Here is a 20,871-nt window from a genome sequence, read left to right as displayed (position 1 = left end):
CAGCTATGGAGGCACTTTACTTGAGAGCACTTTATTCAAACTCCTTAGTTTGACGTTCACGGGAAACATGAGTTCGAATAAATACATCGAGATCATTGCTAAGCCCACTGCAAGGAATGTGGGCACCCCTTATCCTGCTATAAAGTTACTTACGCCTGAAAGTATCCTGTACCTCTACAAAGCCACCATTCGCCCATGTATTGAGTACTGTTGTCACATTTGGGCTGGTGCATCTGCTACCAGTTTCTTTCAGTCCCACCGACGAAATGTTGCATCCCTCTGCCTGTTTTACAAGTTTTTTAATAGTGAATGTTCTGACAAACTACAAACACTTGTACCCCTTTCACAAAAATACCCCAGACAAACCCGACAAGCAGCGAAGCCGCCACCCCTACACAGTTGATATCTCTAGATGTAAGAAAGCCTAGCTTCTTTCCTAGAACTGCAAGACTCTGGAATTCTTTTCCGGTTTCCTGCTTCCCAAACTGTACTGACATGCAGAAGTTCAAGTGTACTGCGAAAATACATCTTGCTGCTAAACTCCCTACATAGTACCTCTGAAACTTAGGTTGCAGCAATAATCGATACATGGAGAAAATGTGTCTTTGCAAGATATAGGATGCTTTTTGCAATTTATTTTGGACGGTAGATGGATGTTGCTGTCTTTGCAGCAGACTATTCAATACTTTTAACTTATGTGTTTCAATCTATGGTGTTTGCGAATGTTAAGCCGCGTAGATAAAAGATGGGCTCTTAGGTAGGCTGTTATTGGACATGTACATTGTACATGCTATGCACTCTCATTAGAAATTGCGTTGGTTATCAACTTTTAACAAACTACGCTAACATAATCTAATTTATAAAATTCACTATTATTGTATGTGTGTCTGTGTGCATGTGCCCATTTTCGCAAACTGAAGCTCCTCTGAAACGCATGGTCTGAATTTAGGCACATTTTTCCATGCGGAAATTTTATAGCAAGCCCCATTCTCCCCAATGGTTTAGATCGACTTACGCAACTGCCATTGCTCAAAGGCAGTATGCATACCGCAGATTTAACGGACATAAGTCCAGTTCAAACAGACAGAAATATATAGAAGCTAGAAGTAACGTTAAGAAAGAAATAGCGACAGCTAAGAGAGAATTTACTAAAACCACTAAAAAACGCATTGAAACACAAAAATTAAACACTCGTGACTTCTGGAAAAATCTACAACAGTGTAGTAAATAATGGGCAATCAACAATTCCCCCACTAACCAACAATCACGAAGTTGTTTGCTCAGCCACCGACAAGGCTAATATGGTTGCCAGCCGGTTTGCCTCAAACTCCACACTGAACCCTTCCAACCATCCCCTGCCTGACTTTCCTTTGCAGATAGACGCCACGCTAGACGATCTAAAAATCACCCTTGCTCTGGTACGTGCTATCATAAAAAACCTTGACACTTCAAAAGCATGTGGACCTGATCTCATCTCAACTGTGCTATTAAAAAAGTGTTCAGCAGAAGTAGCTCCAGTTCTCTCCAAACTCTACAACAAATGCCTTAATGAATCATGCTTTCCGGGCTGTTGGAAAACTGCTTCTGTAGTACCAGTATTCAAGAATTCTGGCGAAAGAACTTACCCATAAAATTATCGCCCCATTAGCTTCCTCCCACTTTTCGCCAAAATATTTGAGATATTAATTAACCATGCTCTAGTCCGTCAACTTACCGATGCTAAAGTTTTGACTGAAAAACAATATGGATTTAGACAAGCTCGTTCCACAGCAGACATCCTAACTGTAATCTCTGAACGTATATACCATTCACTGGACAAAGCGGGGGAGGGCTGAGCCGTAGCTCTAGATATATCTAAGGCTTGTGAAAGTGTATGCCATGAGGATCTCCTCAGGAAAATTAAATCATACGGTATCACTGGCAGAATACTTAACATAATTAAATCCTTCTTAGATAAGAGAAAAATCCAGGTTGTCCTCGACGGTCGTACATCTAAACAATGTGATATAAATGCGAGAGTGCCTCAGGGGTCTATCCTTGGACCTCTATTGTTCCTAATATTTATTAATGACCTCACCGATAAAACTGCCTCTAAGATAGGTATCTATGCTGATGACACCACACTCTATAACATGTATGACAGGAAAACAAATGAACACATACCTAAAGAAATGGCAAAAACACAAGAGGATGACCTCCAATCTGTAGTAGAATGGGGAAAAAAAAGATGGGCACATTAAATGCTGACAAGACTAAACTGGTTTCCTTCAATAATTACAAGAAATCTTCTCTGCCACCAATAGCAATGGCCAGTGACTCCCTATCTGAGAGTATATCTTTCAAACTGCTTCACCTAACGTTCACAGGAAACATGAGTTGGAACAATTATATTGAAAGCGTTGTCAGGGCCGCTGCGAAAAAGGTAGGCTCTCTCTACCGTGCTAGAAAACTACTGACACCTGAAAGTATCCTGTACTTCTATAAAGCCACCATTCGCCCATGTATGGAGTATTGCTGTCACATTTGGGATGGTGCATCTGCTGCTAGTCTCTCGCTCCTAGACAAGGTTCAAAAGAGAGTCGCCAATCTGAATGGCCCTGAACTGGCATCTAAGCTTCAGCCTCTGTCCCATCGACGAAACGTTGCATCCCTCTGCCTGTTCTACAAGTATTTTAATGGTGAATGCTCTGACGAACTGCAGAAACTTGTGACCCCACGACGTAGACACCCTCGACAAACCCGAATAGCAGCTAAATCCCACCCCACGCAGTAGAGATCGCTAGATGTAAAAGATCTTTCTACTCCAGTAGTTTCATTCCCAGAACCGCTAGACTCTGGAATTCCATTCCAGGTCCCTGCTTCCCCAACTGTACTGGCATGCAAAAGTTCAAATGTAACGCGAACCGACATCTTGCTGCCCAAATCCCTACATAGTGCCCCAGTAGTTGCTTCCCCTGATATTAGCCCCATACACCAAAGTGGCAATGTGCTTTGTTTGAGGTGAAAATATAATTAAAAAAAATAGTCTACGAGCGATATGAGGTGAGTAGATTCATTACATTTTTGGTGAACTGTACTTTAATGGGTTAATTAAAATAATATCATGGATTTAATGCAAAAATAATTGCTAAGCGGTCAAAATTGAAGTAAATTGAACTTGGCAAGTATAAGTCGACTTAACTGGTCTTGTACGCATGCGCAAGTACAGATTTATAATTTATATTCGGTTCATGTTTAACTATATATTAACCATTTGATGATAGCGCAAACAACACAAACTAAAGAAGGAGCGCTATATTATGGTTTCTATATTTTGGTTTCGATTCTAGCTGATTCATTGAAGTCATATCTTTTACTTTTCAAATCATTGCTATATATTGGATATAAGTTAATATATAATAAGCGATAGGTGATTCTCTATGTAATAATACATACAAAATTTGCAGAAATTAAAATATCATAATCAAGCTTATTTTTACGATCGGGCAACGCCGGGTGCTCAGCTAGTATTGCTATGAATAAAGTTAGAAAAACTTGAATAGGTAGAGAAATCTGAAGTTGGTGATTTAATACAAACGGGAGAGCCTGTTTTATTGAGATCAAAGAAATCCAGTTGAAACGAAATAAGACAGATCGAAATTGAGGAGGCGGGAAAAAAACAAATTGACAAGAAAAACGAGATGCGTCTATTTGTCTGTGTAGTTAACTACACTTTATAACAAGTCGACTAAAACCCTATCGAAAAGTTTACCGGGACAGACCAACCAGAATTTCATTCTGACATTCCGATAAAAATGTTATTATGTAGTAAATAATTACAGACTAACAATAAAGTTTTTTTTTTTTAATTTGAAAATGAAAAACGAAAGAAATAAGAACCTCTTTTCAGTCACGAAAGACAAAAGAATACGCTCGTGTAATTTTGCTGCAAGGGTTGCGCAATCACTTACCACACATCCCTTGAATCGGCACTGTTTTAATACAATGGCAAATAGTCCAGGATGACTGGAAACAATGCCGAGATAAGCGGAGAGCACACACAGCACCTAAAAGTCTCAAATAGTCATTTATTTCGCACTGACCAAGTTCAACGTTGCTTTACTTCGGTGGTCCAGTGGGGACAGGTGGGTCAACATGATTATGCCCTACTAAGGAAGCTGTTTTGCAAAACCTAACAAAGAGGACGGAAAGGCTATTTTAAATTTAGCACTCCAAGAAAAAAAAAGATCAAATTTGAGAATGACAGACCAAGAAAAGTATTCTGTAAAAATTAAGTTTGAAGACTGAAATGCTATTTAAAATTTAACCATGACAGACATAGCAAAATCTATTTAAAAATTTAATTTAGATATAGCAACAAAAATGCTATTTCAATATCAAATATAATAGTCTATAGCGAAAGCTTTTTTAAATTTATGATGTATCGACCAAGCAAAATGCTATGTCAAATGTAAAGATAAATTCACATGAATATTATTTAAAATTTTAACGCAATTAACCAGCAAACACTTAGAGTTTATGTTTTATATGCAACCAATAATGATCATCAACACTTAAGTATGTTAGAGTAACAAGAAAACTATGTCAAATACAAGTAAATATCGACTTGCTGCCCACCTCTGCAAGATGTTACACAAGGTCGGAGAATGGAGAGTTCAAGTTAGCACCAGAAAAAAGAGGGGCAGTCTGTCCATTCAAAACTTGTCCGAGCATCTCTGTTTGCATTCACTGCTAGATACGCCTCAGGTAACAAGCAATAAACTGGCCCCAACCTAAAGTCCGGTGGCAAAGCCTTGAAAATCCGACCTCCTTGCTAATACACCGGCGGCGTACCTCAGTCTGGCAAGTACTGACTACTTCCTGGCCATCGCACTTGTCGGGCTGATTATCAAAAACAGAATCTTTAACGGTACTTTCTACCTAAGGGAGATCAGCTATGGAACATTTAACTTTGAATCTGACAGGCCAATAAAAATATTATATCAAACTTATTGAAATGCTATTTCAAATACAAACGTGACAAACCACAGAAAAACTATTGGTAATTTAGCATAAAAAAACAAACATATTAAGAACTTCAGCATGTGGGATCGACAGAAACGCTATTAAAATTTTTACCCTGACGAACCAACAAAAATGCAATTTAAAACATAAACATAAGAGACAGGCCGTAATACTGTTTAAAAAGTAAACGTGACAGACAAACAGACGTGATATTTTAAACGTAAGCATGACAGTAATACCCACGAAAAGGGGCATTATTATGATATGATTGGACGCATCTAAAATAAAAGCACGTCTAGTAAATCACATGTTTAGAAAAAAATATACAAATATTGAAATGTGACAGATAAATCGCGGGATATGTTGACAGACAGACGCTTTTAACGCAATTGTGCGACACATAGCGTTGTTGCCGACAAATGATCAAAGAATATCGGTTGAAACAAAAGCAGACATCGAAACTGGGTTACAAAAAAAAATGAAATAAGAAAATAAAACGCAATATACTAATAAAAAAGGTTTGAAAATATACTTCTGCCGCTTCGAGATAAGTCCTCAGATGTGTGCTGGTTTCTTAACGTAAGTGTTTATTTTTAGAACCCAGCCACCTCAATTTTGAAGCGCGAAATATTGTAATAACACGAAATTTTATCATATGCATAATTTTGACGAAAGAATCTATACATTATTTTTTAACAGAAGGAAGCGGTTAGGACATATCCTTCTTTAAAATTCTAATATATCTTATTTTGCTGAAAGTTAAATCATAACGTGGCCGTTACTTTTAACAATGTTGCAATATTTCAAACCTCCCGGACCCACACGCTGTCTGGCACCGCTGTAAAAGAAAAAGCGAATAAAAAAGTAAAGAAATAAAAGTCCGACTCCACATATTTAAAAATGAAAAAAAAAATGCATATGTTTCCGCTTCTTATAAAACAGTGCATTTGATTATCTTGCAAAAATTTTTTCGCAGACACATATTCGTTTTAAGACGTTCTCCACGCCAACCCATCCTCAATTTCACACGTCCATCTTGCTCGGTCACAACTTGCTTCTATTCTCAACTATGTGGTGGAGTTTCTCTCCTTTTCTTGTGACGCAAGCTAATGCGCACTTGTTAATTTGTATACGTGCTTTAGCGGCTTCTGCTGCTGCTAATGTTTGCATAAGCCAGCTATTCTTCTTATTGCTGCTGCTGCTTTTATTACAAGCGCCCATAGTCGCTCTGTAACAAAATTATATGTAAATAAAAATAGCAGGAAGGCAATGGAAATTATCAGTAATGTCTACGTTACCCTCCTAATAGGGCGTTTAGATTTGAACCGTTCATTGATGCTTCTATCCTAAAAGTCCAAAACCTGCTTTGTCGCTTACGTCTCTGTCTTCACTCTGAAATCAACGGACCCACCTCCTAATTGTACTGACATCAACTGCATCTAGTTCCTAAACATTCAACAGATATCGGTTTATGTTGATCGTTTCCATTTTTATATGCATGGAGAATTCAATGGCGCATCTGTGCTTCTGACATACGTTCATGACACATGGTTGCTTTCATAGGGTCTCACCGTCAATATAATCAATAGGGATCAGAAACTTTCAGATCAAGCTAGCATTAGTTCAATCATCAAAACAAAGGTTTTACAATTCCCTCTGCTGCATTCGGTTGGAATAAGTATAGGAGACATTATTTTTGGAACAGCTCTTGTAGTTTGGAATACGTTTGATTTAAATTTCTTTAAAATCAGATATACATATTCGAAATTGTAAGAGGGTATCCCCCAACGGGTCACTCAGAGTAAAGGGCAGCTAGAAGGTAACTTAGAAATTCAGCACAGCTAGCTAGGAGTATTACAGAACTATAAGATTCGATTCTAAACTAGTGTCTCCTATTCAATGTATCTAACCCGAATGGATTATAAAAGACTGCAAATGACTGAATTTATGCATACATGATCTGAAATTTCCACCTCTCTTTATTAACGGTTGACAACTCTACCAAATTAACCTCTGCATGGACGTGCGCCAGAAGCTGAGATGCTTCATTGAATTCCTCTATACAGACAAATTGAACCAATTAAACATTCAGTGGGCCTTGTTGAACGTTTACGTCACCGATACAGTTGAAGTAAGCTACGTTATGAGATGAGTTCATCAATTTCATAATGGCGAAAGATATGTAAATATCAAAGTTCGTTTCCGAAAGAGATGTGCAGCCACCACTACACTGCTGGCTAAAAGACATTGGTAATAGTATTGACTATTTAGAGAAATAATTCTCGATCATAAAAGGTCGATCGTTTTAATGGTACTCCTGCCGTTATCGTAGGTCTTCAACTTTTAATTTAAAAATACGATGCATTACTTTTGGAACAAAGTATATTTAAAATATATTTTATTAAAATAAGATATTTTATCGTTATTTTCATGTCAAGTGATCGCGTCTGGTCTTCTTACGAGAAATACCCGTCCGTCTGAAACCATTATCAATAATTTCCTCCGCTTTTTATCTGTGTTTAAACCTAAACGTTGACACCTTTAATAGAGCTTCTTTCTAAAAACTGCACGCTTCTTTAACTCTGTTCCTTTTGCTTGCCTTTCAGCTACTACGAGGAGCGTGCAATAAGTAATACCTATGACCGATTTTCAGTTGTCTGATCTAGCTGAAATTATGCATGTGCAATAATTTATATCTCTACGGGTTATGTGGCAAATTACAGCTTTGAACTAATTGTGATTTCTGTTTTACAAGTGTTTGAACTGAGTCAGGTGTGAAATGGAGCCTTTTGAATGTCGAGCAGTGATTCGGTTTTTGTATTTGAAATGATGCACACCACAGGAGACTTTTGATGAAATGAAAGAAACTCATGGTGATAATGCCTCATCATATGACCTTGTAAAACGCTGGCATTCAAACATGGCCGGAAGACTGTGGAAACAGCTCCCAGACCTGGTTGCCCCCTTCTGCTATTGATGAGGCATCTGCCCGTCAATTAAGGCTGCCATGTTGGAAGATCAGCGCATTACTATTCGCCAAATAGCCCAAGATATCAAGATTAGTACAGGGTCTGTGGAAACTATCATTCACGACCATTTGTATATGAATAAGGTGTCTGCCCGATGGATTCCCAGGTTGCTCACACAATTACAGAAGCGAGACCTCGTCGAGTGCTCGAGGATGAATTTGGAGATGTGCCAAGAAGATGAGTCAAAGTTTTTCAAAAGACTGATTCCACAGGATGAAACCTAGGTCCATCACTATGAGCCAGAGACCAAAGCCCAGTCAATGCAGTGGAAGCACTTGGACTCACCACCTCCAAAGACGGCAAGGGCGCAGCCCTCCGCTGGCAAGGTCATGCTCACAGTCCTCTGGGATCAGGGCGGAGTAGTGATGATATATTTTTCTGGTAAAGGGTACCACAATTACATGAGCTTATTATGCTTCACTTTTGAGGAAATTAAGGGAAGTTATCAAAATCTAGAGGCGGGGAAAGTTCAGCAAAGGTACCCTCCTCCTACAGGAGAAAGCCCGGTCCACAACTCGCATGTCGCAGGCGTGTGGTTATGAGATTGGCCCAATCCTCCCTACTCTTCTGACCTTGTACCCTCTGACTTTAACCTCTTCCCAGCCATGAAGTTGTTTTTGAAAGGAAAGCGTTTCCCAGATGATGCAGCCTTGATTTCTGAAGTCACGTCGTGGTTTGAGAACCAATCTGGGGTGTTCTACAAAAACGGTCTCCAGAACTGCATCAAACGATGGGAGAAATGTATAACCTAAGACTAATAACTGTGCCAAGTTTCGTTGGTCTACTGCTATGGGAAGTGGGTCATGGGCATTACTTATTGCACGCCCCTCGTACAATATGGTCGACTTAAAGTCTAACATACACAAGTTGTTGATAAGACGCTTCCACAAGTAATTCGATGCACCAAATTTCCACTACTAACGATCTATTGACTACCATACACTCTTTAACACTTATCCTCAGGTAGCTTTAAGGTATTCAATGTAAAAATAACTTAAAATTATTAAGGAAGCATAGAAGTTCGTTGCTGAATTAGGTTAAAAGTGCACTAGGTAATTCGAAACCACTTCAATGATCTTTATATATATATATATATATATATATATATATATATATATATATATATATATATAATAATTTCTGACTAGGACGCATCACAGACCGTCTGAAACGCGCGTAAAAACGATTTCAATGACTTAAAAACATTATTACAATGATCCAAACATAATTCTCAATGAAAAACCAAGACACGAAATAATAAAATAATGTTAAAAAATACACATTGTTGGTGACTACTCCCTTATTTAAATATATATATATATATATATATATATATATATATATACATATGTGTGTGTGTGTGTGTACTAGCAAGAGTACCCGTTGTTGACTGGGTTCAAAAACAGCCTACAGAAAATGGACTCTAATTTCTTAAAGTATGACAGGTTATGAATACGAAGGGTTGTAGAGATAGCTTGGAATTCGGGGGTATCAAAACCAAAGCAAAATATGATGAAAGTAAAAATAAAATAGATAAACCCCATAATTTATTATACCATACCTGTTCACACTGAAACACTTATCACAATATTCTGTGGATCTATAGTAAAAAAAAAAAACCTTGTTAAACTTTGTAGTTATTTTCATTCTGTGGAGGTTAGGCGCAAACGAACACCCCATAATTGTATTATACCATAATTCTTCAAACTGAAACATAATTATCAAAGTATACTTACGCAGATAGATATGAAAAGTTTGTATCTATGTCAATTCTATGGAAGCCAGGCGCAAACGCAGCCCCCACAATTTTATTATACCTTCCCTGTTCAAGTTAAAACATACTTACCAAAATATTCTTATGTACATCTATATCAAAAACACATGTAAACATTTTTTTTTTACATTTTTAAATTTTTATTTCCATACTTTGTGGACCAGGCGCGAACGCAGACCCCACAATTTTAATGAACCACCGTTCTGCCAGATCAAACATACGCATTCCTGTTCCTCAAGACATCTTCTATCATTACATGTAATTAGTTTTTTCAAATAGTCAACCACATAGGAGTCTATTCGTGACCAGACACAAACACACATTCAGCTTTATATATATATATATATATATATATATATATATATATATATATATATATTCCAGAATTTAAGATTAAGAGTGCAAGCCAAAAGCTCCTGCAAACTTAAAGAGGATAATATATCATTATTTATATAATACCAAGCTAATCAATTCGTATCTTTTCATTTGTATTGTTGTTTTGTATTTTTCATTTGGTTTCTGCATTTCATAAACTCTTTACACTATTTTATGTCCATATATGATTAGTTTTCAATTAATAAAGTTTAAATTTATTCTAGTTCCAGAAAATCCATAGCTTCGCTATAATAATTTACTTTAACTCCTTTCTCTGATTAAAAGTTCACATTCTTTAAAACTCCGTGAATGAAGGAATTCTGAATATTTCTATTAGTATACTGTCGAACAATAAATTCTTGTAAATTATAATTTACATTTTTAATAGAGCTTTTATATATATATATATATATATATATATATATATATATATATATACATATATATGTACATATATATATATACACACATATATATATGTACATATATATATATACACTGTACGACAGTCAAGACTCCTAACCATTACTTTAATGGGTGGCTGCTGTGCGAGTCGTGAATTTACGATGTTTTGACATCGTCCGAAATACCTAAACTCGATTTGTTTACACAAAGAGCCTTGCTTTATACGCTAATGGTAATTTGTGTATCACTTCTCAAGATGCTCAACTCAAGATAAGGAGCATTATAGTCATCCACATTTTGTCCGACAATTCCCTTATCCGTTAAAATTTATTATTGTTACATGGTAGGTGGACATAACATTCGGCAATAATCAAAATTGGCTTGGTCGTTATTTTTTCTTGCAGCAAAATCACTCTACATACAGAGTCCAGATGTTATTTTCCACAGGTCCTCTGCAAGACCCACGATTCTGAAAACTTAGAAAAGAAAGAAAAGAAAAATTTTTTTTCGAAAGACTTACATTGAACAGAGACTTTTATTTGTCTGCTGACGGCCGGTGGAACACCGTTGAAGGCCACACATTCGTAAATATCGTCGCAGTACCGGGAAATATTCCTTATTTTCAACACCTCGCCACTCATGCCAATCTCTAAAAAAAAAAAAAAAGAAAAACAATTAATTTCAATTCAATTAATTTCAATGCAAATTAAATACAAATCTTAATCATCTTTCTGGCAGTGTTCTTAAATATGCTTTGTACAGTAATTCGTCCAATAAGTATAAAAAATCGAAAAAAATCCAATCTTAAAATAGCTTTTTTCTCGTGTAGATAAAAAGAAATTATACAAGGAAATATTTTACGCTACACCATTGTAGCCTTAGTTGGTGTAACGTAAAATATTCCCCTGTAAAAATTTTCTGTTTAATATATGAGAGTAGAAAGATTGTTTTTATTATCGTCAAGCCCCAAATCAGCTGACGTGATATTCTAAACAAACAATAACGGAAGGTGATGAACGACACTATCATTATTATTATTATTATTATTATTATTATTATTATTATTATTATTATTATTATTATTATTATTGTCTCTATTTTTGTATTATTTTTATTTCGAATTGGTCCACCGAGTAACTTATTCTATGTAGTATATAATAATCCGTAGAGGATTGATTCTATTATAATACATACACAATCTGTATAAATTAAAATAACATGTTTAAGCGTATCGTCCGACCGGCTAAAGCCGGGCTTTCAGATAGTTTAGTATACTCTTTATTTGTTTATACATACTCAGTAACATATTGCTTCACAGTCATAAGCATGCTTAGCTCAGCTAGTTACCAGTAAGGAAAAGTTGGGAACAAGCTACGATTATGAATATCTCCAGTAGCAAATAATCTTTATACACTATGAAATTTACTTTACGTATGAAAACTAAAGAGGAACATACGAGAAATATTTGGAATAAGATCTTCCCTTTCTGTTATTTCAGATAATTTGAATGCATAGCAGCAAGTTTTAGTCTGCATTCCAACAAGGCCGGGGGTTTATCTGGAAATATCAGATATTTTGTAATTCATATGCAAAACTAGGCAAACAAATGATTATTATTGAATTATTGCTAAGAGTGCAGTATAGTTCCACGCACAAAAATATGTTTAAATCACCACTATTATATGCTTTCGAGGGTGCTGAAAACAACAAAAAAAAAACAGTTAAAATATCAAGAAACGAGTAATTTCAATAATATGAATAAATTATAGTTTTAAAAAGTAAGGGGGATCCCTTTCTATAGTAATCTAACGTAAAACAAACACCTACTTATAACAAAGGTGGCCAAAAAAAGGGTGCTCATTTTACGTAAAATTTCTGTGGAAGAGTGATCCCCCACGTTTTAACAATAATATGCGACGTTAAGGTCCAATGTAACATGGCCCAATACACAATTTCAAACGATCCTTCATTCGCTACATTCTTATCAATAGTCGAACTTATAAAATTGAAAAATGTGGTATCTATACCCGTAGTCAAAGTGAATATTAAAATGGGTCTATGAGACGAAACTATATGCAAATTTGCAGGCTTTTTGAGCTTTTTATACTATTCTGTGGTTAAAATTATATGACAATTGTTAAAAAAGAACCTATATTTTCTAAACTTATAAACTTATATATATATATATATATATATATATATATATATATATATATATATATATATACGATGAGCGTTCTAAAATTAATGCTTTCTTTTTTTTTTTAGTTCTGCAAGAATGGACCACTCACCATAATAACTGCATTATAATGGTGAGTTACTTTATTTATCCATGACCTGAGATTTTCATCTTTCTATTGCAGAAATTTACAGTGTAAGAAACCCTGGACGTACGTCAGAATCGTAGACGTGTCATTAAATTCCTGGCAAAAATGCATTGAATCTACAGAGTTTATGTAAAAATATAAAACGTCATTCGTTTTAATGGTATATCAGCTGTCTTCGCAACTCTTCAACATTTAGAGGTAAATCATATAATTGAAAACGTCTCTTATACGTTAATTGAGATTGCGTCTTTGTACCCCGTCAACAGGCGTTTTTTTTTCTTGTGTGTATGTTTTTTTCAGTAATTGCCCCCTAAACATGGCATATCGCCACTTGGGCGTAAAAAGGCTACTATTTGGGATCAAGTCTAAATGTTTGTTTACGTTACATTCATTTTTCTGCATATCAGTATAATCTAAGAAGCAGGCATCGGAAAATGGAATTCCAAGATTTAGCTTTTCGATGGAATAAACTATTAGAGTAAAATGATTTCTGGCATTTAGGGACCTCAACAGTGAAGGGGTGAGATTTTGTTGCAAAGCAGGTTTGTCAGAGATCTGACGTCGACGGGGCACAAGTCCAATGATATAATCAGAGCACCTTCCATTAAAATATTTGTAAAACAGGCACAGAGGTGTAACATTGCCGCGATGGGGTTGGAGCTTAGTTAACAAAGTGGCACCTATTAGATTAAAACAAAACGTTTTCGGACGCTATCCAAGAAGGAGAGATTAATGGTAGATGCAGCAGCTTAGATGTAACAACAATATACCATGCATCGGTGAATGGTGGTCTTCTAGCTCAGTAGAGTAAATTGCCTTCTTTGCACCCGTCTTTGCAATGTTCTCAATGTATTTGTTCCAGTTCGTATTGACCGTGAATGTTAAAACGAGTAGTTTAAAAGAAAAATTCTAAGTTAGAATGTTATTTGTCATGGTGATCGGTGGTTGGAGGCACACACACACACACACACACACACACACACACACACACACACACACACACACACACACACCCACACACACACACACACACACACACACACACAACCTACACAAACGCACGCTTCATTCACGCTGAAGAAGACCGAATGATCGGTCGAAAATATGTCCTTTAGAAAGAAACAATTTGTTTTCTCATTCAAAAGACTTTTAGTATTACTACACGTCAACAAATAAGAAATAAATATAGAAAAGATATACAAACTTATAAATTTCCCGTTTTGGTATTTCATATATATATATATATATATATATACATATATATATATATATACATATATATATATATATATATATATATATATATATACTTCAGAATAAAATTATCTAACCATCAACTGGTATGGAAAAAAAGAAAATTTCTCCAGGAAAATGCCTACTTCGGACTATTACCTTGTGATGTGGATTACTCAAAATACAGATTGGATCACTTTACCACACTGCTATCAAAGACATTCACTTCGGATGTTACCATGCAATTTGGATGTGAATTTTTATATCCTTTTCATTAACTCCTCTTTCTCAAGGAATTACAAATATTTAAAAAAAATTGATTGTGAGTTTCCATGTCTCGCTGACTTTAGCAAATAATGTGTAAACCATTATAATTATCTGCTAATATTTTCTCCTCTGAGGATATGATAGACATCGAAATTCTGTAGGATAAGAAGTTATAATATTTCAAATGTACTCTTTGTCTTCCGTGAACCGACATCTTGCTGCCAAATCCCTACATGGTACCCCAGTAGTTGTTGCCCCAGTATAGTAGCCTCCTACACCAAAGTAGCAATTTGCCTTGTTAGGGTGAAAATGTAATTTAAAAAAAATAATAATCTTTTGATTTGAAATTTAAACATTTCACGTCATAATTTTTAAAAAATTATTTATTGACTAAAATTTTATATATGTATATATATATATATATATATATATATATGTGTGTGTGCGTGTATGTGTGTGTGTGTGTGTGATTATCATCTCTATCTATTTATCTGTGTTCATGTCTATCGATCTATTATGCAATTAAGCCTTGTAGTCTAACCGAATTATAATTATGGATGACTATTTTGTAAATCAATATCGATGATAAACTGATTACCGTCGTAATTCCGATCGATATTCTATCAGATTATTGTAGATCAAAACTGATGGAATTTTTCTCTGATAAATATTTAAAGTGCTAACTTTTGCTGTCTCATTCTTATGCCTGTCAGATAAGCTTTTCTCAACAATAATTCATAAAACCAATCGCATATTATATGTGTAGGACAGCTGCAGAATAATTATATTATAATTACTATGACCATGGCGGACATGTTTCCTTTGTTATCGGCCAGGATTATTTAGATAGCGTTCGTTAAGTATAAATTGCTGAAAAAGCAAGAAGATATATGGACATCATTTGGAAACTAAATGTTTCGCTATATTACAAATGTTCAGTATAGCTAAACCAGCAACGTACTGTTGTATTGTCGGGTAACTAAAACTGGTTCTATGTATGTCTAGTGTATTTAAGGTACACGTCTTTCTGTAATCGATGCTCGTGTATCGTCTAGTGGTTAGAATTATAAGCACTGTTAATTTTATCTGTATATGGGGTGTCTGTACGTGTGGATCTGTTACGTGAATATTTAGTCCGTCTAAGTGTATGTGGGCGTTTTCTCCTATTCACAACAATAACGAACAGGACAATAACCAGACATTCTTTAACAATAAAAATAACACGTTGGCTGGTTGACACTCGACATGCCACACACATTATTCACTGTTTCTCTCTTATCTGACTGCAGGTACCTGAAATAAAGGCACACAAAACGCCGAGTTACCATGTTTCGAGTTTTCTTTCCAAATGGCTCACATCTTGGAGTTAGCCGCTCTTAATCTTCTCCGTTATATAAGCCTTAGTTGATCAGTAGATGTTTCCATCAGATCACAGAGATAGCTGCTGTCCCCTAACTAATCCAGTGGTAAGCTAACTACGCTACTCTTTTCCTGAACATCCAGTTAGAGACTAACACCTGGTTCTGATTGCTTCTGGCTTACGTGTTTCTTACGTCAGCCAGAGTTGATAATCTTGTTTCTCATGAAAGCCACATCGTCGTTTACTAAACCAAAGTCCAAACTAGTTTTATGTATGTTTTCCTCTATTCATAACATTTTTCTTTGAGCCAAAATTTCCCAGTTTAATATCTAGTGAATTAATATTGATGTTTTACTAAGAACGTCCGATGCTTATAACTGAGGTTTCGGTTTGGAATTTCACGATCTAGAAAGACAGGAAGCATGCGTATGTACATTACTATATATGCATATATATATATATATATATATATATATATATATATATATATATAAATATAATTATTTGATAAAACTAGATATACTAGTGTATCATGCATTCACAATTATCAGTACATACACCCCCCCATATATATATATATATATATATATATATATATATATAATATAATTAATTATTTGTTATAACTAGATATGCTAGTGTGTCATGCTTTCGCAGTTGTCAGTGCACAAACACACATATGTATATATATATATATATATATATAGATAGATAGATAGATAGATAGATAGACCGATATATATATATTTATATATATATATATATATATATATATATAAAATAACTTTCTTGAAGTTATATATTTGGATTTTACCGTCACTGGATTATTTATCTTCCACCAGACTATCCATTCATGCCCAACCACCTTTTTCATCACCATATTTCCTATGCTTCACCTTTTTTGTTATCAAGTAAGATTTTGATTTACTTGTTGTTTCATCAAATACTTTTGCATGCAAAATCCGATCTCGCATTTTGCGAATTCCTACCCTTTGATGAGAAGGAAAGTATTTCTAGTGTTTCCTTTTCAGATTAAATATGTTTTTAACTCATTTCAAAGTGTTTTTTAACATGTTTCATTAACTGTTTGTTCGTATATATATATATATATATATATATATATATATATATATTTATATATATATATTTAGTAATGTGATTGATAATTATCTATATATATCTAAATTACAACGAGCACTTTTTCTTTCCCTGTATTTTAATTAAACTAGTAATTTTACTATTACATTAAAACACACTCTGCTCTTTAGACTATTGTTCTAATCTCCTTTAAATTATATATATATATATATATATATATATATATATATATATATATATATATATATATATATATATTCAAGCATGTCTGATTTTCTGGATATCGTTTACATTCGCTGAGCGGTCTATTTTTATTCCAGCTGGCATACTGAATATAATCGCGCCCAAACTTTGTTGTTAAGCTTAAAAAGTCTGTAAAGTGAATAACTCAGTCGTATTCAGTCGGACGTGTTTTAATAATGAATTACTCCCAATATGTATATATATATATATATATATATATATATATATATATATATATATATATATGTATATATATATATATATATATATACATATATATATGTGTGTGTGTGTGTGTGTGTATAATAGAAAAATTACCCATCGTTGACTCGTTCCGAATATATATATATGTGTGTGTGTGTGTGTGTGTGTGTGTGTGTGTGTGTGTGTGGGTGTGTGTGGGTGTGTATAATAGAAAAATTACCCATCGTTGACTCGGTTCCGAAACAGCCTAAAGAAAATGGACTCTGAATTGTGAAAGTATGATAGGTTATGAAAAGGAAGGGTTGTAAAGAGATGGCTTCGAATTTGGGGATAGCTTCAACAATGGCAAAAGTAAAAATAAAATAGATAAACTCCATAATTTATTATACCATACCTGTTCACACTGAAACACTTATCACAATATTCTCTGGATCTATATTAAAAAAAAAACTTATAAAACTTTGTGCAATATTTCCATTTTATGGAGATCAGGCGCGAACGAACACCCATAATTTTTTTATACCGTATTTCTTCAAAATGAAGCATACTTATCAAAGTATACTTACGCAGATAGATATGAAAACTCTTTATTAGTTTCTGCATGTTCCATTGTATGGAGGCCAGGCCCGAAAGTAGACCCCACAATCTTATTATACCATCCCTATATAAGTTAAAACATACTTATCAACGTATTATTATGTACATCTGTATCACAAACACTTGTAAAGGTTGTTTTTCTTTTAATTTTTTATTTCCATGCTTTGTGGACCAGGCGCGTACGCAGACCCCACAATTTTAATGAATCATTAATATGCCAAATCAAACATACCCATTCCTGTGTCTCCATACATCTTCTATTATTGTATGGGATCAGTTTTCTATAATACTCACCACACACACAGAGACGTTCAGTTTCATATATATATATATATATATATATATATATATATATATATATATATATATATATACTAGCAGGGGTGCCCGGCGTTGCTCGGGTGTTCGGAGGTGTATGCTGTGCAAAAAAAGCAAAAAAACAAAAAAATGGTTAATTTTTAAAAACTTTGACCCCTATTATGACCCCTTAAAATTTATAGTTTCGGGCTCAAATCACTTTATTAAGTTAGATCCAGGTTCAAGGAACCTATATCTAAAATTTAAAGTGTGTATACCCAAAATTATCGGAACAGTTCGGTAGAGTTCTCAAAGGTACGATCGTTGAAATTTGACCCCTTAACAGCCAAATTTCTGGCTGACACCCGTCACATCGATTTTCCCAAATGTCAGTACCCGGTATTTCAAATTTCGAGTCTATAGACTAAAAATTGACAGAGTTATTGCGTAGGGAAATGTAAACAGACAGACAGACACGTTCACTTTTATAGATATATATATATATATATTATAATGAAACATACTGGGACGGTGTTAAGTTTGTGTTTGTGTTTCTCTTTATTTTATGTATTCTATGAACTCTTTCGTTCATGACTTCCCACATAATTTGGTCTATACTCTACAAATCATTAGCATATATATATATATATATATATATATATATATATATATATATATATATATATATAAGCTTAAAAGCTATAACAAGCATCTATATTAGTACTTTGACCATAGTTCCTTATTTCAAAAGGCGAAAAATTAAAAGATACATCTGCCTTGTTTTTAATGCTAGGTTTATTTATGGTGTCTATTACATATAATAAAAACCCTTCCCAATATCTTGCTGATGAGGAAACTTTGTTAAAAACACTATATGTAAAAATTATTGTCCGTAACTTGATGTCTACGACAATAAAAACATAGTTTTCCGAAACGATCATACAAATTATTGATTTTGTTTTGTTCCTTCTTATGAAACGGATCTTTAATTTAATTACAATTTGATTTTTTAAATTATCAATCACATTACTATATATATATATATATATATATATATATATATATATATATATATATATATATACTAGCAGATATACCAGATGACATCTGGAATTAGATGACGAACAACAAATGTTCCACCCTCCAATAATTTCAGTGCCATTAAAAAATCGATGAAAAAAAAAACTATTTTTCAACAAACTCGATTGATTGCCTGATTTAGTAACGGACGCCACCCTTACTCAGTGCAGTGGGATAACGTTTCACATAAGTTCCCACAATGACTTAGTGCACAATACATTGCAGTTTACATTGCTTTGTCTAGAATCTACTAATGATTTGTAAAATTATTTGCATACAATGGCTTTATTTAAAGTTTAAAATGCAAAAGTCAAGTATCATGGTTCAATTGTGCTCTAAACAGAATCATTCATATCGAACACGTCCCTATCTTATCAAATAAAATAAAACAACTATTGATGCCATACATTTTTTAAAAAGTATTCACCGGAATTAAATTTAAACAAAAGTCAAGTATCATGGTTTCATTGTGCTCTCAATATAAGCATTCATCCCTACTAAACCCTATCATATAAAGGAATCGACAGTTTATTTCATAGATTGTGCTTAGTGTGTTGTGATAAAACTTTTCCAATGCACTTGTGATGTTAGATTGAATAAGATGTCAAAATCGAAATTCTTTATTTAATCTATTTTTCGGATTATCAATTTTTAATACTTATCTTAGGTATTCTGAAAGAGAACTTAATTGCGAACACCTCTAGGATACATCTAGTACTTTCATGTGAAATAAAAAAAATAGCCTATTCGTTTATCACTTAATAGGCAACGACTTTCCTTTTATATTATAGGATACATATGTGTAATAATATGCATATATATATATATATATATGTATATATATATATATATATATATATATATATATATATATATATATATATATATATATATATATATAAAGGGTGTCCACAAAGTCTGGGTACATAATCTACAGGGTGCCCAAAAAGTCTGGCTACATAATCTAAAGGTTGCCCAAAAAGTCTGGCTACATAATCAAAAGGTTGCCCATAAAGTCAAGCTACATAATCTAAAGGGTGCCCCAAAAGTCTGGCTACATAATCTACAGGGTGTCAACAAAGTCTAGCTGCATAATCTAAAGGGTGCCCATAAAGTCAGGCTACATAATCTAAAGGGTGCCCACAAAGTCTGGCTGCATAATCTAAAGGGTGCCCATAAAGTCAGGCTACATAATCAAAAGGGTGCCCATAATGTCTAGCTGCATAATCTAAAGGGTGCCCATAAAGTAAGGCTACATAATCTAAAGGGTGCCCACAAAGTCAGGCTACATAATCTAAAGGGTGCCCACAAAGTCAGGCTACATAATCTAAAGGGTGCCCACAAAGTCAGGCTACATAATCTAAAGGGTGCCCACAAAGTCTGGCTACATAATCTAAAGTGTGCCCAGAAGGTCTGGCTGCATAATCTACAGGGTATCTACAAAATCTGGCTACATTAAGTAGCAAGACTTTGTGGGCACCCTGTATATATATATATATATATATATATATATATATATATATATATATATATAATATATATACATATGTATATATATATATATACAGCAGATATATG

At 34.2% G+C, this 20,871-nt stretch overlaps 1 protein-coding gene across 1 annotated transcript in view; it reads right to left on the bottom strand.

Annotated features, from left to right (window-relative positions):
- LOC145259584 (protein amalgam-like) overlaps window positions 1-20,871 on the bottom strand; it is a 987,333-nt gene that overhangs the window by 255,432 nt on the left and 711,030 nt on the right. The window contains exon 6 of the mRNA XM_080117238.1: window positions 11,108-11,236. Within this exon, the coding sequence (XP_079973364.1) occupies window positions 11,108-11,236 (129 nt within the window). The remainder of the gene's footprint in view (window positions 1-11,107; window positions 11,237-20,871) is intronic.

The sequence above is a fragment of the Euprymna scolopes genome, chromosome 35, assembly GCF_053919585.1.
Source record: "Euprymna scolopes isolate OS-2025 chromosome 35, ASM5391958v1, whole genome shotgun sequence".
Lineage (NCBI taxonomy): Eukaryota > Metazoa > Mollusca > Cephalopoda > Sepiida > Sepiolidae > Euprymna > Euprymna scolopes.
Note: the sequence above shows the minus strand (reverse complement) of the source record. Positions and strands in the feature narration are given on the sequence as shown.